We start from the raw sequence: 24033 nt of genomic DNA, 5'->3' as shown, positions 1-24033 counted from the left end.
ATATTTAAAAACATTTGAGTTCTTCCTACACTGTACAAGAGCAAGAGAAATGATTGGATGACTCAGTTTGTTTTATGAAAGGCTTGGTCTCTGGAAAAAAGAACTAGCATGACAAAACAGAAAAATTCTTCTGATAATGGACAATTGTACTGCACACTTTTCTCCAATAAACTTAAAGTGGATTGAATTGTGTTACCAGCAAATGTAACATTACTCATTCAGCCAATGGATCAATAAATAATCCCAGAATTTTAAAATCTGTTACAGAAGACTAATGTTGATAGAATTTCTACGTCGATTAGAAATGGAAGCCACATGGAAACCAAATTTATTGTAAGGTTTAAAAATATGTTCTGAAGCTTGGACTTCAGATAAATCTCTTAAAATTGAATATTAGTATAATTTTTAAACACACACTGTTTTTTTGTTGATGAAAGAAACAAAAAGGTAGCAGATGAGGATAATAAGAACAAGGACATTTTAATAGAATTTGTAGATGCTATTTTACCATATACAACAGGTTTGTGAAACAGGATATTGTGATGATGATGATGATGATGATGATGATGACAATAACAATAATAATTGCTTTTTGACTAATGGGCCACCTGGGACTGTTGATGCAAATAATGACAGTTCAGATGAAAGTACTGAAATAAACACAATTTAGGTAGTAATGACAAGACTATCGAGAACTTACATGGTTTATCAGATTATGTTCAAATGGAACAATGTCCCAAATGGGTTCTCAAAAATGTAGCATCCCTAGCAAAATTATATATTTTTCTATATACTGGATTAAAATGAAACCAAAACAAGTCACACAAAAATTATTGATTTTTTTTTTATTAAAGTTTACTATGTTTTTGTTTTTGTTCATTTGAAATTATATTTACTGGTTTCTTTCAAAAATAAATACCTTGATTATGTTTTGTTTCTTTTAAACCAGAAAGTTTTATTTCAGTTATAGCTGCAGATAAAAAAAATAACTATATTCTTAAAACAATTCTTACAAATATTTTAAAAAAATAATGAATAAAAGTATAAAAATCTGGCTTAAAGAATTAACAACTGAAATTTTATTCACTATATAATTGACTTTTGTCCACAATATTGATATACAGTAATAGATAAGTCAATATTACTATATATCATAGAATTTTCATATATTTGTGGTAACATATCTGGTGAAACAAGGTAAAGATACATTGATTTGGAAGTTTTCTTCAGGTCCAAATGCCATGAACTGCAGATATTTTCTCTAGGTGTGTTATCGAGATTCATTATAATGAGGTTCTACTATATAGTAATGGATTTTTGTATATACTGGACAAGTCCATAATAACGAGTAATCAAATAAAACTTTCATTATAATGGATCAATTTCATCAATCCTGTGGTAGTCCATTATATCAAGCTCTTACTATATTCATTAATAAAATGAATTTTTGAACTATTTCTTTCATAAAATGCACATTGGTTTTAATTATGGTTATGATTTTTAATACATAAATGCTTTTGACTTATTTAACCTTCAAATATAACAGAATTACATTTAATTTAAATAATTAAATGAAATACACTAAGTTGTTTGGAAAAAGTTTTTAAATATTACATTATTTTTAAAGTTTAAAAGTAATATAGTAAGAATTTCTTTAATATTATTTGTCTGTCAGGATTAAATAAGTTTTTTAATATAAAATTAAGAATAATAAGAACTGTTGATAAATACAAAATTGTCTTCTTCAGCAACAAACAAAAGAATTTGAATAAGTAACAACGTTCTAATAAAACAATTAAGAGCTATGATGTATTAACTATTTTTTCTAAGAATATAATGCATCAACATTTTTAAATAGGTATAAAATACATTCTGGAAGAGTGTAAATTAAACAATTAAGAAATTGTAAAAACCACAAGGAACACGCATCACATAGATTGTCCATACAACAATATAACATTGAATGATAAACAAAAGGCATACACATATCAACATCACCGAATATAGAAAGAAAATGAAAATATAAATATATGTAATGTGTAAAATTAATGTGTTAAAGATTTGTATAGAGTGGTCCAAACTTCTCCAAGTCAAGAGATGGTTTTGTTACATGCTTTGTGTGTTATACACATGAAATTGAAGAAAAATAACTGTTTGAATAGAAAAAGAAGTTGTCCTTATAATTCAAGAAATTGTCAAATACAAATTAATAAATAATTGGCTATTTTTGTTTTAGTTTAAGAGTTAGCCCAAAAATGTTATTAATAACATTTTTGGGCTAACTCTTAAACTAAAACAAAGTAACAATATTTTGATTAGTAGTCTCATTTAATAATTATATTTAAACACTCAGCTGTACTGTACAGCCAGAACACTTTTTTTTAGCAAAGAAATGGTTATCTGACAAACATTTTCAACTAAATTTACAAGTGTGTTTAGAAATCATATGTACAAGAAAAACATCCTGTTATTTTATGTATATGAAGTTAAAGTTTATTTTTTTTTCATTAGAAGGAGTTTCATTTTTTTTAGATATCTTTCTTTATACAGTGATACCCCGACTTACGCGAACCCGGAGTTATGTGATTTTCAAATCTCGTCGATTCGTCTTTTGTTTGAGTGCCACGCAACCCTTGATTACTCACTCCCCCCACACTATTGTTCAGCTTACGTGTTCAGATGTGTCACGCGGAATCCACACATAGCTACAATTTATTTTGTTGAAAATTTGCCATGTGTTTTTAGAATAAAACACATTACTAGTGTTTATTACGCCACAATTTATTTTGTGTTCTTTATTTCTGTGTTTGTTATATCTACGGAGACTTGAGAGACTACTATGTCATCCAAACGAAGTAGAACTAATTCTTCTGCATCAAAAAAAGGAAGGAAAAACTTCAAGAAAGGAAAAACTTTATCTTTGAAATGTAAAGTTAACATTGGGTATGTTTGTAAAGTCGAACGAGTTAAGCGAGAATGAAGTCATCATTATTCCTATTTCGTTAGACTTTTTGAACGATTTGTTACTAACGCGTTTAACTCATTTGACTTTACGAACGTACCCATTATTAAAGACTTTGATACAAAAATGAAAATTTGTGAATTGGCAAAGAAGTTTGATCTATCGGAATTGTCAGTCAGAACAATTATAAAAGGCAAAGAAAAAATTCTCAAAGCTGTGGAAAATGCTCAATCTTTAAATTCAAGCATCATTTGTAAACGTCACAGTATTATCGCTTAGATGGAAACAATGTTAAAATTATGGTGTAACAATCAAGTAAATGTGAAAAATTGTAAAATAATATAGGCCTAATTCGTTATACATATGTATTATCTAAGATTTTATTAAACATTTTTTTCTAAATTATTGTTTTCTTTAGTCTCCGGCCCCAATTAAAAATTATTTGTATGTATTTATATGGGAAATTATACCCCGACTTATGCGAATTCGACTTACGCAGTTACCGCTCGGTCTCACCTATCGCGTAAGTTCAGGGTATTACTGTACTAAAAGACTAATCATTTATATAATTATATAAATAACATGAGTTCTTTACATATGATATCATATTACCAAATTATAATTTTTGTATTATATTGATGATATGTAAATTTTTAAAATTATATATAAGTGTTTATATAATTTTATAATTTAATATCAGTTTATATATGTATTGTTTTTTTTTTAGATATAATGTTTCAATTGACAGAAGGTCAAAAATTTCTAATTGTTGCAGTCTGCTTGGCATTATTAGCTGTAACTGTTCTTATAACTGTATGTGTTGTTACTCCAGTCTGCTGGCTCCATTCTTGCTTGGTTCGTATAGGAAAAAAGAGTAAGTTTTTAATTTGAAAAAAAAAGTTTGAGTTTTAGATACTTTTTTATACTGAAAAATAATTATTTATATAATTATACAAATAAAATGTTTAAAATGGCAGAAATTAATTTTTTAAAAAGTACTGTTTTAAGTAAAAAGCAAAAATTTTCAGTGGGAAAAATGAAATTGAATAAAGCAAGTGAATATGATGGTATTGAAGAGACAGCCACATTTAAATTGACAGGAGCACCTCAGTATACAGTGGAGAATGAATCTCCTATTCCACTGGCCAAAATTAATGCTGATGGTCACTTCAAAAATGGTCGTAAGCATCGCGAAGATTCAACTTACAGTAGTATGTCAACAAGTAGTCGTGGTGATGCATCAGTATCTACATATGTAAGTCATTAAAACATTTACCAAAGTATTATTTATCAACGTAAATATTTACTTCAAAATGTATTAAAATAATGAAAACGCTAATTCAAACATTCTTATAAATTGTTTTAGAGTGAAGCATCACTAGATATGCCTATGGTAGATGGAGAAGAAATAAATTATGGCCAAGTATCATTTAGTCTTCATTATAAAATTGTTGATAAAGAAGGAGTAGGACAGCTAGTAATTGTTCTAAAGGTAATTATTTATATTTTTAAAGGAAAAATTTTGACATTTTAAAATTGACTATTTCTTTTTTTAGGAAGCACAAGATCTCCCTCCAAGACTATATGGAGGGACTTGTGATCCCTATATAACTGTACAGATTTATAGAAGCAAAGGTCGCAGACGATGGTCAAAAAATAGTTTAGTATCTCTATATGAATTTAGAACAAGCACAAAGAAAAAGACACAACATCCATTATTCAAAGAAACATTTGTAATGGATGTAATGAAAAATGATATTAAAGACTGTTGGATTAAAATATCTGTCTTTGATGAAGAGAAATTGGCCAATGACACTGAACTTGGTCAGGTTATTGTAAATCTTGCTGATTTAGAAAATAGCAAAGAGCAGTTACATACTGTAGATCTTGCTGAACCAAAACAGGTAAATTTTCCTTAAAATCAAAATTTATTATATGTAATAAAAGTTATAATAATATATATTTTAAAAAATTGTTATTTTTCTTAGGATAATGGAGAAATTTTATTTGGACTCAGTTATTTACCAACAGCTGAAAGACTGACATTTAATGTTATAAAAGCTAACAACTTGCATTTAATAACTGAAGATCAAGAATCTTTTGGTAAAGTATATTATATCAGAACGAAAAAAATATATTAAAATTTTTTATATTTAGACTTAGTGAATTATCTTTCAATTGCAAAAGATAGTTCTTATTCTTTTCAATCTTTCAATCATGGGGAAACTATTATAACATAAATATAATAGTACCAAAGTCCTATACCAGTAATCTGAAAAAATTTTATTTCATTTCTGCTAAAATAATATAATTCAAGTATATATATATATATATCATTGTAAAGGTAACTTGTTGCTGAATTCAAATCTTTCTACAGAAACACAGAAGTGACATTATAAGTCAAAATGCAGACTTCAAAAACACACTATCATTCACCAAACTCCTTTGGCTTGCTAATCCAATACAACTTTCTCTGATGTCCCTTTTTATAGCTTTCAGTTTTAAAAATGATTGACAGTTGAGTCAGTAGCTAGTAGGCCTGCATGGCTATCCTTGTAACATTTCTGTTGTTATAATTTGGCAATGTTTAAGACCAAAAAATCCTTCCTGCCTGTTCAAACCTGTTCAAAAGTTATTATTTTGGATAAATTTTATTTAGCAATCATAAAATTATTAAATGTGCATGTGACATTCTATTATTGTTGTCTTGTGTACTGTTAAAAGATTTATTGAAACCAGAATTCTGGAACATTGAAAGAGAAATGGTTGACTGAGGCTGCCTACTGAATGCGATCAAATGTTTAACATGCTGCAGTGCTGAGTTTTAAAACAATGAAAAAGGTCTGGCAGGATAAGCATGTGTTTATGCATCTATGCATACTGTTTATCATAGACTACAGGAAAAATCCTGGCCATCTGAAAATTGTTGATTGCACATTGAATGGAACAAATTATGTGGATATTTGGAACCCCAAATGTTTCTATGTGAGACATGAATTTGTGGAATTTTTTATCTTCCAGGATAACACTCCTTGCCATTAGTCAAAGTTGGTGACAGATTAGTCACATACAAGGAATATGATTAGCACAATCCCTAGATATTAACCATATTGAAAATTTTGTCAATGAATTTAAAGAAAAAGATTCATCAGCTAAACCTAACATCTAAAAAAGCATTATTGGTTGAGGTTGTAATTGTCTTATGGCATCACGTTATCACAATTTACAAAAGTTACAAAAAGTTACAAAAACTCATTAACAGCATGCCAAAGAGATGTACAGCAAATCCTTGTTTAATGCATTTTATTATTATTATTTGAGAAAAGATAAAAGTACATTTGTAATCATTTACAATTATCATTATTGAATTTTCTTTATAAACAATAAAATTGATTCTGTGAGGTGGGAAAAAATGCTGAGCCTGCAAACATGATCCAGTTAGAAAAATATAAACAAGATATGATTTTGTTATTGTCAATTAACTTATGGTAAAATTAGTTTCATTATAAATTGTTTTGCTTAATGTCAATTTTCAAGAATCTATCAATGACATTGTGTGAGGACTTTCTGCTCTTCAGTATTAAAAATCATGACTATCTGATTTAAATATTAGACTGTATCCTGAGCTGCTGGTAAGCCATTTCAACTTCTAAATTTATTTGGTTTTGGTTTTTTCATTACATAATTTTAATTTCATCTGTAAAGCCATGCTAATAAAGTCATTATTTGAAAAAAAAAAAGACTTTCTGGTCTGATCTTAATGACCAGATATCTAGTAAGTTCAGATCTGCAAAGATATCTTACATGGAACTAAACTAAAGAATATTTTGTTTTGATTTTTTTTAAGAATCAAAATAAAAGAAATTCCATTTTAGAGAGAGACATTTCTTTCCTAAGTGAAAAACTTTTATCATTAGTATTATCAATTTTTGAAAAATTTAAAACATGCTGTTTATATATTTTGTTTTGTAAGTAAAGTAAATAATAAATTATTTTCAATGAAAATTCTAAATTTAGAACAAATAACTTGTTTATTCTTTATAGATAATTTAGATAGCCTATTATAGCCTATTATTTTTCAATAACATTTTAATTTTTTATACAGTCGACCCCCCCTATAACACTGTTGATTATTCTGTTTTATATGAATTCCATGTTGTACGAGTCACTTAGATTTTACAAATACGTGAGCCGTTCACAGTCCGGCACACATATTTGTAATATCTAAATGACTTGTACAACATGGAATTCATATAAAACGGAATAATCAACAGTGTTATAGGGGGGTTGACTGTATTGGGTTTAGCATATGTTACACAACATATTCAAGGTATTGTGGAGAGCACGTGGACGAACAACACAAAAGGAAAATGTCTACAATAAAAGTTTTTTATTGTCGTTTCGTGCAATTATACAAGATTCTCAATGATCCCAACTCCAATATATACAGTTCGCGTAACATATACTTTATTGGAATGAGAGAGTGCAACGGTTATTCGCGACAATGTAAAATCTTACTTAACCCTATCTTAACCTAGCTTATATACTAAATAAAGAAATAGAATAAAAGGGTGAACATTAAAATTAAGAATAGAAAAAACAAGAGAAGACTGCTGGTTAGGGTACCCGTGTTTCCTTCCTCCCTTTCTTCAGATTTCACCAGCGTCGATGTAAAAAAAACTTTCGTTGATTTTCCTTCCTTTCTTCAGATTTCACTAGCAGCGATGTAAAGAAAGAAAACTTTCGTCGATTTTCCTTCCCTTCTTCCTTTTCATTATGTCTCGCTCTAGCTGTTCTCAAATCACTCAGTCCCCCTTAGTTACGGCAACCAGGACCTCCTCTCACCCTCTGTCTTGTTCCAATGCTAGCTCCAGTCTGTCTCCCCCTTTTCCACCGATTTTGCCTTGGGGTCGTTTCTTCCACACCCTTGTTTTTCCTTTCTCTTTCTTAGAAATGTTTTACCACCAGCAGAGATAAAGGACAGTTAGAAAGTTTGGGAAAGTGTATCAAAGAATGAAGAAACTTAATCTTAAGAAAAAATATATACAAACAACTTGTGTATCACCACAGTATATTATGATGGGAAAACTAACTCGTGAATGATGAGGAATAGAATGGCAATTTGTAATTAGCATAAAATTATGCATTCACTTTCTGAATGCAGTAAATTTATGAAAAATTTACATGCAAAATTTAAATGCAGAATATGAAAATTTGGCACAAATTTTCATATTGGTAGGAGTGTTTTATGAGTAATAGGCAAACTTGAAACAAAAGCCTTATATGGTCCTTTGAAATGATAAAAATTTTATGCAGGAGTTTTTGTAAAAAAATTAAGTTAATTTTATTTAATTTCATTACAAAATCTTCCAATATTCTAGGGATGAAAGTAAGTTTTCTCTAAAGAAATATTGTATCAGTTCTCTTCCTACATTACAATACAAAAACTACATGTAATAAATTATACTGATGAACTACAGTTAGACCTATTTCATAGTTTACATCCTCATTCCCCAGTTTCTTTGGAGGATGCAGAGAATTTTGGGAGGCTTAGCCCTAAAAAAACCCCTCTTGCTACAAGCAAACAAATGTGAATATGGTAGTAATTGCCAACCATATTGGATACCTGGATCCATTGGATTGAACTGAACAGCATTTATCAAAGATATCCTTTTACTATTATTCTGTTACATAGCACAAACCCCACTATACTTCATAATTTTTTTCTCCTTTAATGCAAAAAGAAAAACTGTACTAAACTGCACCAAACAAGATATTTTGTGACAAGGTCTTAAATGAGACAGTAACTGGAAAACAAGAAGGTTGTACTGTAGACATTCACCTACTTTTTGCTCTTGATTGTCTGCAGTAGTATTTCAACTTTCATCAGATGGGTGAGAGGTAAGTGCTCTACCTCCTTTGTAACTGAAACCAAGACCTTCTTGTGTAGGTTGAGCTAACTCGATGTGTCTGTGAAAGTGAAGTCCTCATTTTATGTTATTTTCAGTAACCAAATTAAATAAGCAAAATTATATTCCTGATCATTCAAGGTTTAGTTTACATCTTGGGTATGTTTTGCAACATACATCGAACCTGGAATATAAATGAGAAATCATTTCAGAAGTTGTAACAGTGTTAATTTATTAAGTTTCTATTATTTTTCATATACTCTTATTTATTCAGTTTAAATTTGTATATCTGTGGTAATCATAAAAATATTTAACATTATTAGAAATTTTTATAAATAAGAAGTAGGGGCTCTTATCACTCTTGTTTGATTAATTAGCGATGCTGGCTAATAGTCACAATCAAACACTCATATGCCTAAAGCAAGAGCCAGATATGACTCTCTGATTTTCATAAATAAGAGTTTTATTATATTTTTATAAAATTCTGAAAATGTATAGACCTAATTTAATATTTTTTAATTTTGTCATTATTATGTGAACAAATTGAATTTTTGGTTTTTATTTATATTCACTTTCATTATGAATTATGATCAATGATATTGTAATTATAGTAAAACTTATGTTTTTTCAGGAATTCTGTTTTCAGTAATCTGGTGTAATTTTGATATTATTTTTCATTACATGATTATTCTGTTTCTGATTTCATACATTTAATTGTTAGTGAGACTAACAGTTTTATGCTTTATAAAATATTAGTATAAATCATTTTATTACTTAGTTTTTAATCTGTGTTCAAATTAAGTAATTTTTATAATTTTCAATGAGACTATTTTAAAATCATTTTCAAAATTTTTACAAGTATAGAATCTGCATAAAAGTAATAACATAATACAGAACAAATAATAATAAATGTTAAAACATTTCATAAACAAACAATACTCTCAATTTCATATTCTTACTTATTAATGAAAAAATCCAAAATAACAACATATACTTTTTAATAATATAAAAGCATAATTTTTCTCTAAAAAGACTATTAATTTTTATTTCCATTTCTTTTATATTTTATTCAGATAGTATAAGATATACAGGTATCCCTCATACAACATTGTTTTGCTCTAACAATATTGGAAAATTGAGTATATCCTCCCCCATACAGCACAGATTCTGGTTTCACTGTAATACAGTTTGAGAATTTAAGAAATTCTTCATACAAAATTTCACAATTTTTAAGTGTAAATGCCATTATTCAATAATTTTTTTGTTCGAATAAGCATATGTATTGTCTCAAATTTGCCCATGGATTTTATAATAATGAAATTTTCAATTCATTTTGTGCCTTTTCATCAAGTTTACTTTAATGAAAACTAATAGTAGAATTTTTTCTTCTTTGTCCTTAGCTTTCCTATCATCCAGGTGGTGTTGTTGTTGCATTCAGACTTTAGTTTTTAAGACTGTCACTTTTTTAGATTAATCTTTATTAAATGTTTAGTGTTATTGAACTTTTTTAACTGTAGTTAAGTAATAATTCATAAAAATGACAAACGAAATATGGCAGTATTTAATTTGTCATTTTGAACTTGAACAATTTGGTATTTAAACACAAATTCTAGGGAAAACATCACTCCTTACTTGATTGAACAAATGTGATTCCATACAACAAATCTTCAATTAATAATATCTTTATTTTTATTTTGTTATACATAAAAAAAATGTTTATGGTAAAAATAAAAAAATGAACATGTTGCTGACATTTCTGATCAAGATCAACAAAGCTCAGAAGATGACAGTACTTTGTAAAAAGAAAATGCCCTTGTTTAACTAAAATTAATATTAACATGTAATACAGTACTTTTAATTGTGATTGTTAATTACTGATTGATTTAATTTAGCTAATTAGCTAATTAATAAATTATATTTCTTTTAGTAGCAAAAAAGAATATACAGTAGAACCTCGATTATCCACCCTAATTGGGGACTGGGGTTGGTCGGATAATTGAAAAGTCGGATAACCGAAAAGTATGAAAAATCCATTATTACTGTAGTATATTATTATATCCCATGTAATTAGTATATTAGTATATCGCTATTAACCTATTTTGCATTGAATTTTCATCGATGTTAAGCCTAACAAAAATTTTTTAAAATAATAATCGTCGCTATTGTATCGTTAAAAATTAGAAAATTAAGCTTCGTTTAAATACTGGCTCCCTTTCATGGTTGAATGAGTGTTGCCAGCTAAAACACGTAAAAATAATATTAAAGTAGCCAAGACAGCCAAATATTGTAGCGCCACATCACTAGCAGACATTTGAAATTTGCCGACTAGGACTGTCGGTTAACCGAGGGGTCGGTTGATCGGGGGGCGGATAATCGAGGTTCTACTGTACAAGGTGTTTATAAATGAATGGTATGGTTTTAAAAATTAATAATAAATCTATTTATTACCTTAATCTCAGGCATTGACTGAGTTTATGTATTGTCAATGCCTGTCATCCGATCATACAGTTCCTCAAGGAACTGTATGATCGGATAAAGCATGCACTGCAGACCATCATGGAGGACATGCTGCACTGCGTGTGGGAAGAATTTGATTACCGTGTAGATGTGTGTTGTGTGACCATAGGTGCACATATTGAAGGATTGTTATTAATGCATAAAAAACTTGGACAGTTGCTGCTGCTAATGCGGTAAGGTTTGCCCATATAAGGTAATAAATGGATTTACTATTAATTTTTAAAACCGCACCATTCATTTATAAACACCCTTTACTTTTTGTTAACTTTGGAATCTAACCCTATGTTTTGCATTTGTCCATCGTGGATTTGAAAAACAGCGCTTTTTCAGAATGTAACTGCTATGTTATACGAGAGATACTTATATTAATTTGTTCATTTGAACTTGGTAATCGTTATGTCACTAAATTCATAAACTGCCAGATTTAAACCAAGACTGAATTAGAAGAGCCTTATAATTAAGACTGATAACTTTGTCCTTCCTAACTGTGGTTTATTTTTCATAAATCTTGAGCATATAGTAAAATTTGAAAAAATATAGAAAAAAATGTTTAAATGAATACTTTTCATCATAAATCAAGGCCCTCTTGCCCAATCTTGCAGACATAAGTGGTTTGATGAATACATGATAAAAGTTGCATAGCATCATAAAAATGTATTTTGATTCTGCAAACCACACCAAAGCTTGTACTTTTTTTCTGTGCAGACACTATTTTTATGAAAGCAACAACAGCACTGCCAGATGTTTTGTTTTTAGTTTGAGGACATGAAAGAGAAAATGCCTGATTGTCATATAAACATTACCTGAAGAATTTACACCTGAAGTAGCAGCTGCTTCCTTTGTAGCTCTTTCTAAATGTGAATGTTGTTTAGCAAGTTGTTCTACCATGTCCTCTAACCTTAAACGTTGTTCATGTTCATGTTGCAACATTTTTTGCCATTTTCTTCCTTGTGTTTGAGCTAATTGTAAATATTCATTGCAAGCATTAATCATAGCATACATTACCTGATTTTTAAGACTATGCTAAAACCCTGGTCCATTGTAAACACCTTTTTATATTAATTAAATGTTGGTACATAATAATTTTGTTACATATATACTGTAGATGCCCCATTAATTTTTGTCATCTTTGTTAACTCATATTCATACACATCTTATTAGGATATCTTTCAAAATTATTTAAATTTAAAAATGTATCTCAAAGTATATCCAAAAATAGCTGAATAAGTTAAAATTATTTACAACTGTAACTAAATTAAGTTTAAATAATTGTTGTTCTCTAAAGCCCCTCATTGAGAAATATGTAGTTGGCTTAGACCATATTCCTAGTCAGAAATTTGACCAGGAATGAATGAATATAAGTCTATATAGGTGCAATTTTATTTGAAAATAAAATATATAATCAAAGTTTTCAGATTTATTTTTATATTTTTGTATTTCTTAATAAAATAATAAATTGATGTTACTTAATTAAATTTAAATATAATATGAATAACAGTATGTTCTTATAGCTCCCTGTGTTCGTATCATCTTGCTCCATAATGGAAAACTTCTAAAGAAGAGAAAAACATCTGTCAGACCTGGAACATTATTTCCTGTCTATAATGAATCCCTTACATTTGACATACCACCTTCTCAGCTTGACCACGTTGCCTTTATAATTGTTGTCAGTCATCGTGATCTACAGGATGGATCTGTCTCATCACCCGAGAGTCCTACATCACCAAATTCAAACAAGAAAAACCGACACGTGGGAAAAGTTGTAATCGGCTCATGTGTCCGAGGTAGCGCCTTGCATCACTGGAATGCCATGAAACAATCTCCACGGAAACAGGTCACACAATGGCACACGTTACAGTGATGGTCTAAGTTTTGCTGTGGGCCTCAAGACAAAAATTCCACATCTGTTCAGGTTGTGAGTAATATTTATTTCCAAAAAGAAATGCCTCTAGTAAAAATATTTGTATATAGTTAGGAAAAGTTTTCACATTTAAGATGGAAACTTGGTAATTTATCAACACTTTAAAAGAAAGCATTTATAGAAATTTCGTATTATTCCTCTGTGCATAGAATTGCAAACATGATTGCTAAAAATAACTATTGATTGTAAAGAAAACGGGACTAATTTCACACTTTGTAATAGTGCAATTATAAGTATTGCAAATATAACTAAAACAATTTAGATGTATATAAAAAAATATTGCATTACAAATTACCAAGATTCTACATACAGAATTGTAGACAGTTCGTGAAATAATTATGTAGCATATTGTATAGTTGATCTAATCAAAACTGTGAGGTTTAAAATCCCTTGTAATACCCATTTTCTCTGACCCAAAAGTATGTATGAAATGTAAAAAACTGGAAATATATGTGTATATATTGCTTAATTATTCAAAAAAAAATAAGTCAGAATGCACATCACACAAAATAATGTGATATATATGTTTAGGATTAGTTTAATCAGTGGATGTTAAAATATATTTAATATTTATTTAAAGAACACAAATATATGACACACATGTAGTTTATATGACACAAATCACTATACAAAGTGTAATGATCACTTTCAATATAGAGCAATCTAGTCAATCTTTTTGTCTTCCTCTAGTCATGTCATTTCTTGCTGAGAAATTTGATTTTTGTTAATAGTAAAATTGTCTATGTTTTATTTTAGGTCACAATTTTTATATATGTTTTGTCCATAAAACAACAACTTGCATAATTTTATTCATTATTGGTGATGCACCTTTAATGCTCTGTTATTTCTTGTAACAGCTAAATTCTGGTCGGTGTGTAGCTCATGCTAGTATGTGTGCCGAATTATGCTAGACAAATTGATATTAATTTTATATATTAATTTAGGATTATTTAGAAAATATTGCAGGCATTTTTTAAAAAACTTTTTAAAGTAATCAAACTTTATTTTTTTATTAAACATATTTTTTATTACTATATTTATTAGGAAAAGCAACAATATATTAAGTGATCAATATATTAGCATAATTTTTGAAAATTGTTAATTTTTTTTATATATTACTACTGAATGTGCTTAATCAAAGTTCATAAGCACAGCTTTTCTTCTGATCTAGTTCAAAAATGGGGCTTTTTATGCTAACTTAAATATCATAATTTTCCTAGTACTACTGTGATATTTAAGAAACAAAAAATGATTACATTCATCTAACTTTATTTTTCAGTTATTAAAAAGTTGTTATATTATATTCAATAACAATCAAACTACCTCTGAAATCTTATATTGCATATTCTATCAATATATCTACCCTATATCAATACCCTATATTCAATTCAATCATTGGTATTATTGACTTTTCAACTATCCTCCAGATCAGTTTCCAACATGTTCTCAAATATATTGACATAGATTGTTACCTCTTAGTTAATGCTTTTTAAAAATGTATTCCAATTTTTTTTTTCTTTGTTACTCTTTTCTCTGATCATACAATGATATTCATTTGTTTGCTTGCTTCCTCTTTCAAAATGTCTATTTCCATATTTCTATATTTATTTTTATATACCAAACATTTCCCACAATCTATAACTTTTCTAGACAGAATCAGATGATAATTTTTAGTAATGTTGTTATATCAAGCTCGCATCTCATTTCTCTTCAACCTAATTTTACTTTTCCTTGTTATGTATACATAACAGCATGAAAAGTATTGGAATAGTGTTAAATATGACCCTTAGTTTTTTTTTGCAAATCTCCACATTTTGAAACCCCTGAATCAAAAAAGAAAAAAAATTCCATGTGTGTGTGGGGGGCATCTATTTTGCTTAATATTTTGGGATGGGATATAGATTAAGAAACAAAATTTGGCATGGTGGCTTGCATATGAGGGACATTAATGCTATTAAATTTTGGTGATAAAAAGTCAAGAGGGTGGGGATGTAGAGGGGGTCATGTATCTCTTGGATTTGGATATTGTTAATAACAAAAAATCTTCATTTATACTTTTTCATCCCTACTCTTAAAATTAATTGCTATACAATAGCAAAAAACTTAAGAACTATAACAAAATCTGATAAAAAAAAAACACATTTTGTTTGCAATTTTAACAAAAAAAAAACTTTCCTGGCTGTTATGAAACTTGTTGCTAGATTTTTATAATGAAGCTGCTGTTCAGATTTAAAATAGCAATTCTAATTAATTTTTATTTCTAAAAGGTCCCATTCATTTTGATGAAATATGACAATATATTTATTACTAACAACACATTGTCCATATAATATATTCAATGATCATAATATGATGTTGTGCACAAAAGTAATTTCACTCATTAATAATTGTAAGGAAATTAAAATACAATATGCTTTTTCTGCATACTAGTTTTTTAAAAAATTTGTCTGTAAGAATGTTTTATAAATTTTTTATAGAACCAAAATCAGAATTACAGAATTAACTAAAACAAGTTTCCTTGGATTGTCTAAAAGAACTATTGATGTATGTACTGTATTACATTAATGCACCAAAATAAGAAATATGAAACTCAAATTCCAAATTGATGCACAGAAATGATCAATAAGTCAGTTGACTTAAATGGAATTGAAAATGTTGAGAAAAATAATCATGAAGATAAAAAAAATTGTTAAATATAATCTATAATAAGAAAAATGCTATATTGTATATTATACAGAAAATGCTACAACAAAAAATATTACAATGAACTATTAAAATTGTTGTGTGGTTACTCTTCTTAGTTCATTCTAGGGAGATTTAATTAGAAATTAATTTCTCTAGAATAGATATACTCTAGACCAGGCATGGTCAACATAAAGCCTGCAGGCCAGATCTGGCCCATCTAATGAATTTATGTGGCCTCGATCAATCTTTTTGAAAATAGCTTGATGAAAAATTCTGACGCAAAAAAAAAGTCAATACTCACCGTGCATTTAGAGTTAACCCTCCATTACAAATCTCTTAACTACAGTGTTAAGTGTTGATAAAGAATGATGTGAGAAATGTATCTGTAATCTCTATCTACAATTCAGTCTCTACAGGGTGACACCACAATGAGATCTCGCACCACCTCAAAATCTTCCTAGGGCAATCTCTGGTTCAGCCCGTGGAAAAAGTTCTCTTTCCAATCTGGCCTGGGGGCAAAAGCTGTTGGCCACCCCTGCTCTAGACATTCACTTCTTAGTATCTTTTGATAAAAATTATCTCAAGCATTAAAATTGTATAGCATTCATTTTTATTTGGGAATATCATGAGATAAAGTAACAATATGATTTGATTCAATAACACGTCTATTAAACTGTTAAATAATTTGAAATTTATTAAAAATAGATCTTGAAATGTTACATATATCAGATAAGACCCAAATTAATATGCTGAAAATAAGTTACTAAGTTGCATTTTAAAATGACAAAAATTAACAAATTAACTAGTTAAATATTCAAAGAAAAATAATAAAATTTATGTAATTTAAACTTAATTATAAGAGTTTGGTACTATTAAATAAACAAATCAGCATAATTCCTTATAACATGAGAAACATGTCTGAAAAAAGTATTTTATAATCAGCCTATAATTTGAGAATTTGAAGCTATATCTATGATGAAATGCAAAGCTTAGAACTATAATGTGAACTTGTTATTTAACAAAATTCTGAAATTTCAGTAAATATTTTGAATTTAAAAATTATAAAAGTGTTAATTTCAAAATGATCTGAAAATTTCTCTATTCTTCATATTAGCTGAAATTCTGCTAATATGAAGAATGATGTAATATAACTTTTATTATAATAGTTATTAAATATATAACTAACGGAATTTCTATATAGTAGTAAATATTTTAGTGTTCTTAGACATTCAGATAGCAAAGTATTTTTGTTATAAATTATAATGTGTCAAAAATTCAAAATGCATAACTTCCCAATTTTTTCTTCAATTTAATATTTTGTTGTCTGTCTTGTCACAGGTAATCTTTAAATTATTAAAAGTGCAACATGCATTTATCATCATTTCTGTTCTAATAAATGTGACATTCAGTATTATCACATTACAAATGATTAGAAATCAATTCAACAATAAAGCTTCCACTCACAAAAGATATCTCAAATTTTGTCAGCATTATAAATTCTTTTTTGCTATCTAAAAATAATAAATACACTACATACACTAGATTTTTCAAATAATCAGATATTCTGTAAACAATCAGTTTGAACTAGATCATATAATTTCTAAATGCAAACTCGTGACACTTTTACTTTAGAATGGCAACATTTGTAGTTGAGTTGAAAATTTTTCAGTTATGCTAATATTTTGATCACAACTGTAAAACAACAATTTTGCTAACTAATGTACATAAAATTGTTCCTAAAATTGAGAATAAATCCACATTATCAGTTAATTATAACAAGGCAAGACATATCTTCCAAATCTATCGTGTAATTTTCTATATTTTCTCAATCATGTAAGTTGTCCGACAGATGAGATCTCGACCTCCAGTCCGCATGAGTAATGCTAGACGATAAAATTTAAAACGAGTATTTTCAAATAGTATTATGGAAATTTGTATATATATTTTGTATTGTGAGAAAAAAAGCAAATGGGTAATTCTCATTTGAATATAAGTTCCTAAAAGAGTTAACTTGTTTTGCAGTTTTTTTTCTAGTAGAAAAATTAGAATTTAACGACTGGTTACTAGCTCGTATCTTAATTTTTATTGCAAGACTCTCGTGCGTGTGAGACGACCATTTTACTATCTTTGTAAATTAAATTACGTTGCAATGCTCGTCTTTTGTTGAAGCATTGCAGTGGTTTATGTATTAATATTGTAAATTGTAATGATTAAAATTTACGTTTGTGTTAATGTGTGTTATCTTGCCACATTTGTAATATAACAAGAATGCCATAAACTCTTTATTCTTTCTAAAGAAAACTGGTTAACAAATATAAAATTGTTTACATTCACTAAAACTAAATTTATCAATACATATCGTACTACTTGTAAAATTCATGCTCAGATTCATCCTTTTTAATATTGTTCTTGTAACCCTTTTCAAAATCCTTGGCTAAAACTACATATCTATTCTCTCTCACTGCATGCATTCCAGCCTAAAAGAAAAGAATATACTTTAGCTTTATGCGACATAAACTTCAAACAAATAAAATTATTTTTAATGCTCACTTCTTGACAGATGGCATTAATGTCAGCACCAGATATTTTGTCTGGTCTCGCCACGTAGTCTTCCAAGTCGACCTCCTCACTCAGATTCATTTTTGTTGTTATGGTAGAGAATATCAGACGTTTCTGACGACGGTCAGGCAGGGGAAATTCAATCTTTCTGTCGAGTCGGCCAGGCCGTAACAGGGCCGGGTCTAACGTGTCTGCCCTGTTGGTGGCCATGATGACCTGGAAATAGCAATGTATTAGTTTAAAAATAAATGTAGGCAAAACTTGTAAAAACCAGAAAAACTATTATTTCAGCATTACTGACAAATTTTTCCTGCAAAATATAAGATGGAATCTGTGGAATGTGAGCATAGATATAACTTGAACACAAAACATTGTTATACCAATATTTAATATTTTAAAATTGGTAGCCACCATTTATTCCCTTCTTATGTTCCAGAATACAAACATTTGACAACCTGACCTTTCTTTTTAGGCTGCTTGGCTGTAAAGTTTAAAAACATTTCTTAAAAAAAAAAAAACACACAGAAAAATATCCAATTGAAATTACAAACTTAAAATTGGAACTGGCAGATCTTACAGACATCTTCGTTTTTCTTTCCATCCTTACCACTCGGAGATTCTCAAGCCTTTATATCTACTGAGGAAAATGCACTGGTAAATGTAGATTTTAGTAGCTTCCCCTGGTGACGAATCTTTGCAGAAGATTCAATTGCAGAATTTCATCTGATGGCAATTTTATGTAAATTAATTTGAAGACATTTTCCTCAGTATATATAAAGCTCGAAAAAACAAGATGTCTGTAAGATCTGACAGTTCCAATTTTAAATATCCAATTGAAATTACAAAGTTGTGTGTTTTTTAAAGGAATGTTTTTAAACTTGGCGGCCAAGCAGCCTAAAAAGAAAGGTCAGGTCGTCAAATGTTTGTATTCTGGAACATAAGGGAATAAATGATGGTTACCAATTTCAGACAGACAGACAAAAAAGACAATTAATTTGAAGACAATTATTTATATTTTAATGTAAATACTGTTGGCCAATTTTTTATTTTGTTATAGCAATAGCAGTCTTCTCTATTACAAGATTTTTTTTTTGCTTATTTTTACAGTATATATTAATTAAACATCAAAATCCAAATTCAGTCAGAATGCAACTCTTCCTAAGCAAAAATGAACCAACAAATAAACTAAACCAAACCAATTCTAAAATATACTTTCTTATTAAAATAATTAAAAAAACCAGCATTATTTGTAAGTGTAATTTGCAACACTAATAAGACATCCCTGTAAACTTTCTAAGAGAACTTTATATTAAAAGAGTTTACACTAACATAAATTTCCTTCAGAAATAGATACTCTTTTAATACTACTAATAGCAATTTTGGCTGATACTTCAATACTTTTTCCAGAATGTCATGCAGCAACAAATATCAGCTTAGTTTTCACGATGCACTCAAATACTAATATTGTTGAACATTAAACCTGATCTTATTTTGTTACAATTACTTTTATTTAATATCTCTATAGGGGTGACTTTTTTTTTGCAAATTACACTAACATAAATTTCCTTCAGAAATAGATAATTTGCAAAAAAAAGACACCCCTATAGATATGTTACTGTGAATGACCGAAATGGGGGGAATGTCAACATTCACACAGTTGTCTGTGTTGACATTCACCAGCGAATGTCTACATTCACAAATATTGGTCTTTTACAGTAACAGATATATTAAATAAAAGTAATTGTAACAAAATAAGATCAGGTTTAATGTTCAACAATATTAGTATTTGAGTGCATCGTGAAAACTAAGCTGATATTTGTTGCTGCACGACATTCTGGAAAAGGTATTGAAGTATCAGCCAAAATTGCTATTAGTATCAATGAAATTGACCAACACTCTAAAAGATTTTATTATATTTGGTAAAATTTATTGAACTAGTAATTATTCCATATGATTGCAATTAACACTGCCCTAGAAATATAGCTAATTATTTCCTAGCATACAAAGATTCACTAAATTAAAAGGTTGGTAATATTTTCTATATACTTCAATTAATTTATACACTGCCTAATGTTGAATAATCATCAAACTAAAATAAAATTATTTTACTTAATTTGTTAGATATATACCAGCAGAACGATTTACTTGTTTAGATGTATTGATGTCCCTTGTATAACATGGTAGTTTTCAGAAAAAAATGCTGTTTTGCAAATCCATGCTATTTGAAATAAAAGACTAATGCAAAACATAAGGTTGGTTACATTCTTTTTTGTTACTAAAAGAAATGTTTGGAAATAATTATTGATTATTAAAGCAATCAATAATTTAACTAACAATCACAATTAAAAGTACTGTATTATACATTAATATTAATTAAACAAGGGCATTTTCTTTTTAAAATGTATTGTCATCTGAGTTTTTTTGTCAATATCACAAATATCAGCAATGTCTTCATTTTTTTTTTGCAATAAAATTTTTTTATACATAACAAAATAAAAATATATTATTAATCAAAAATCTGTTCTAGTGGGTCACATTTGTTCAATCGAGGACCAAGCAATTTTTTCTCCAGAATTTTAAATACCAAATTGTTTGATTTGGGAACTGTTCAAATACTGAGATACCACTGTATTTCATCCATCATTGTTATGAAATGATTACTTAACTATGGTTAAAAAGTTTAACAAAACTTACCTAAACATGTTTAATCTAGAAATTACCCAGTCAAGCATGACCGAATACTTTTTATGAGAAAGTACAGATTGAAGAATTGAGAAGAGTAATTTCAAGGAATTCAAGAAAGAGTTGCAAATATAATAGAGCGTCAATTATCCAAAAGAATTCCAGTCGGCAAATTTAAATTTTCGCCAGTGCTGTGGTGCTGCAATCTTTGACTATGTCTTGGGCTACTCAAATATTTTATGTTTTTGATACTAAATTAACTTCTGAAGTATACTTTTTTATTGTTTTTATATTTTTCAATATATTTATTTTGTTTGTACAAAATAAAGAAATAATTTTTAACTATACAATAGTCACGATTATTAATTTAAAAAGTTTACGTTAGGCTTAACATCAACGAAAATTCAACGCAAAGTGACACGCAATGGAGACAAATTTCAACATAGGATAGGTTAATATATTTTTTCGTACATAATCGGTTATCCAAAATATCAATTTTCCGAACAACCCCAGTCCCCAATAGATTTGAATAATCAACGCTCTACTGTATTTCTACAAATTTAGTAGTTTATACTATCTGTTGTAACAAAGAGCAATAAAACAAAATTTCACCTGAAATGGACAAAAATAATAGGAGTTACATAAATATTCACTTAGAAACAAAAACAGCTGATGACTTTTATAATAAAAAAACTATTGGAAATCTTTTTGTAAAGAAAGATTTTAATAATGGACTTGTTATATCGTTACTTCCAATTGAATAATAGAACATCAGTGGTCACTATGGAAAGTTTTTTTTTAAATTTATTATAGAATTAACACAATGTGATGATCTTTTTTTAAAGTTTAAATTTTAAATTTAAGGAAGTAGTTTAAAACATGTCATTTGCCAAAATATTTTAAAATGCAACTTGGGGAATTTCATTGTCAAGCAAGAACTAAATGAACTTACTGACATCACTGCAACATTAGAGCAATCACCGATCTAAAATCGATAAAACATTTATTCTATAGCTAATATTTCTGCAAAGTAAGTTGACTATACTTTGTCAGAACATAAAACGAATATAACCAAATCATCATCTGGATTGGACAAAAATTGCAGGAATTATAAGGAATTCACACACACACACACAGACACACACACACACAGATGATGGCTTTTATATTATTAATAAACTTTATTAAATACAGTAGAGTCTCAAAAACTCGGCCTAATGCGGACCGAAGGGTAGCAGAGTTCATGAAAATGCCGGGTTATTGGGAATGGGGTTAAAAAAAATAAGTATGAGTGTTTCCTCAGAAAATACTGTACTGTACTTGTATGTATTGTTTACTTGAGAATACAACAGAGAATAAACTGCCCAAATACCCTTAAACAAAGGAAAAGTACGTCCTTTATGAAGGCATAGAGCCTTTACTACATGAAAATGAAAATTAATGAATACACTGTGTACAGTAATTTACCTGATAAGACAGACCTCAGAAAAATACTTTATGAGGCATAAAGCTGTCTATAATGAAAATTAATTAACTAAGGATTTTTTTGCCCTGCCAGGGTGTGGCCGAGTTATCTGGACTGCCAGGTTATCGAGTGCCGAGTTTTTGAGACTCTACTGTACAAAGATTAATCTAAAAAGAAAACAGTGACAGTCATAAAGACTGAAGTCTGAAAGCAATGACAACAACACCTGGTTGATAGGAAAGCTAAGACAAGGAAGAAAAAAACATTATCACTTTTCATTAAAGTAAACCTGATGAAAGGCATGAAACAAATTGAAAATGTCAAATAAAATCTTGTAAAATCCATGGGCAAATTTGAGATGACAACACACATGCATACTTGAATAAAAAAAGTATTGAACAACAGAGTTTGGACTTAAATGTTCTGAAATTTTGTATGGGGGGATTTCCCCAATTTTCAAACCATGTTGTATGAAGGATATCTATATATGGATTCTTGTTTAATGAAAATATAAATTTGGTATGTTTAATTTGTATTAGCTCTACATTTAAATTTATATCTTAAAGTTTCATTACTGGAAAAAAAATGTTATTTGAGTAACTATTTTTCATTGCAAACATACATAATAATTCTTTGTATCTAAACAAGGAAAATAGTATACTAAAAAATTAATAATTTTTGTAATTATCTTACTTTGACATTTGTAGTTTGATCAAATCCATCCATTTGATTTAAAAGTTCTAAGAGAATCCTTTGTACTTCTCTATCAGCTGAAATACAGAAAAAAGTTTATTTCAATACATTGATTTAATAATTTAAAAGAAAATACAAATGCAAGTTATTAAATAAAATTTAATTATATAGAAAAATTTTATAAATTTTAAATTCTGATTTACAATATTCTAGGAATTAGAATTTTTCTCTTTTATATCTGGAATTTCAATTCAGAATTTGGCTAATGATGATTTGATGTAACATGTTGGATTTTGGCCAACAAATGTTTAAACATGGCCTGGGCCCACAGAATGCATCTTATGCTCTGGAACTACTGCCCCAGCTTACCCTCTCTCTAACTGGACCTGATTCCAACCAATCTGCAGTCAGTCTGTTTTTGTCTTGTCATTTATGATAATTATCAGGCTGCACTCACTTATACTATTATTTCAGACCTTGTCTTTTTTTTCTTTTCTTAAAATGATGTGAATTTTAAAGGGAGAATTCACACAGTGTGGGGAAGCTAGCAGTAAATCCTCCAATGAATAACAAAAAATCAAATTGAATGAATTGCTGAGTATACTGCTGCAACATAATGAAAATAGTGTAATGTAAAAAT

General features: G+C 28.6%; 2 protein-coding genes across 5 annotated transcripts in view; one reads left to right on the top strand and one right to left on the bottom strand.

Moving 5' to 3' along the window:
* The window catches only part of LOC111626500 (synaptotagmin-C-like), a 40024-nt gene extending 24878 nt beyond the window's left edge, over positions 1-15146 (top strand). For all 4 annotated transcript variants that reach the window (XM_023369893.1, XM_023369894.1, XM_023369891.1 and 1 more), the window contains 6 exons: positions 3690-3836; positions 3991-4217; positions 4329-4454; positions 4519-4866; positions 4951-5065; positions 12900-15146. In XM_023369893.1, the coding sequence (XP_023225661.1) occupies positions 3695-3836; positions 3991-4217; positions 4329-4454; positions 4519-4866; positions 4951-5065; positions 12900-13249 (1308 nt within the window). In that variant the 5' untranslated portion in view covers positions 3690-3694 and the 3' untranslated portion in view covers positions 13250-15146. The remainder of the gene's footprint in view (positions 1-3689; positions 3837-3990; positions 4218-4328; positions 4455-4518; positions 4867-4950; positions 5066-12899) is intronic.
* Positions 15147-18263: 3117 nt separating this feature from the next.
* Positions 18264-24033, bottom strand: part of LOC111626501 (26S proteasome regulatory subunit 6B) — a 33596-nt gene continuing 27826 nt past the window's right edge. Inside the window, exons 7-9 of the mRNA XM_023369896.1 lie at positions 23394-23470; positions 18545-18769; positions 18264-18471 (exon numbers count right to left, since the gene is read on the bottom strand). Coding sequence (XP_023225664.1) covers positions 18358-18471; positions 18545-18769; positions 23394-23470 — 416 coding nt within the window. The 3' untranslated portion in view covers positions 18264-18357. The remainder of the gene's footprint in view (positions 18472-18544; positions 18770-23393; positions 23471-24033) is intronic.

The sequence above is a fragment of the Centruroides sculpturatus genome, unplaced genomic scaffold (assembly GCF_000671375.1).
Source record: "Centruroides sculpturatus isolate CEXI.00-Female unplaced genomic scaffold, Cexi_2.0 scaffold159, whole genome shotgun sequence".
NCBI lineage: Eukaryota > Metazoa > Arthropoda > Arachnida > Scorpiones > Buthidae > Centruroides > Centruroides sculpturatus.
The sequence above is the reverse complement of the archived record's forward strand: the minus strand, read 5'-3'. Positions and strand labels throughout refer to the sequence as shown.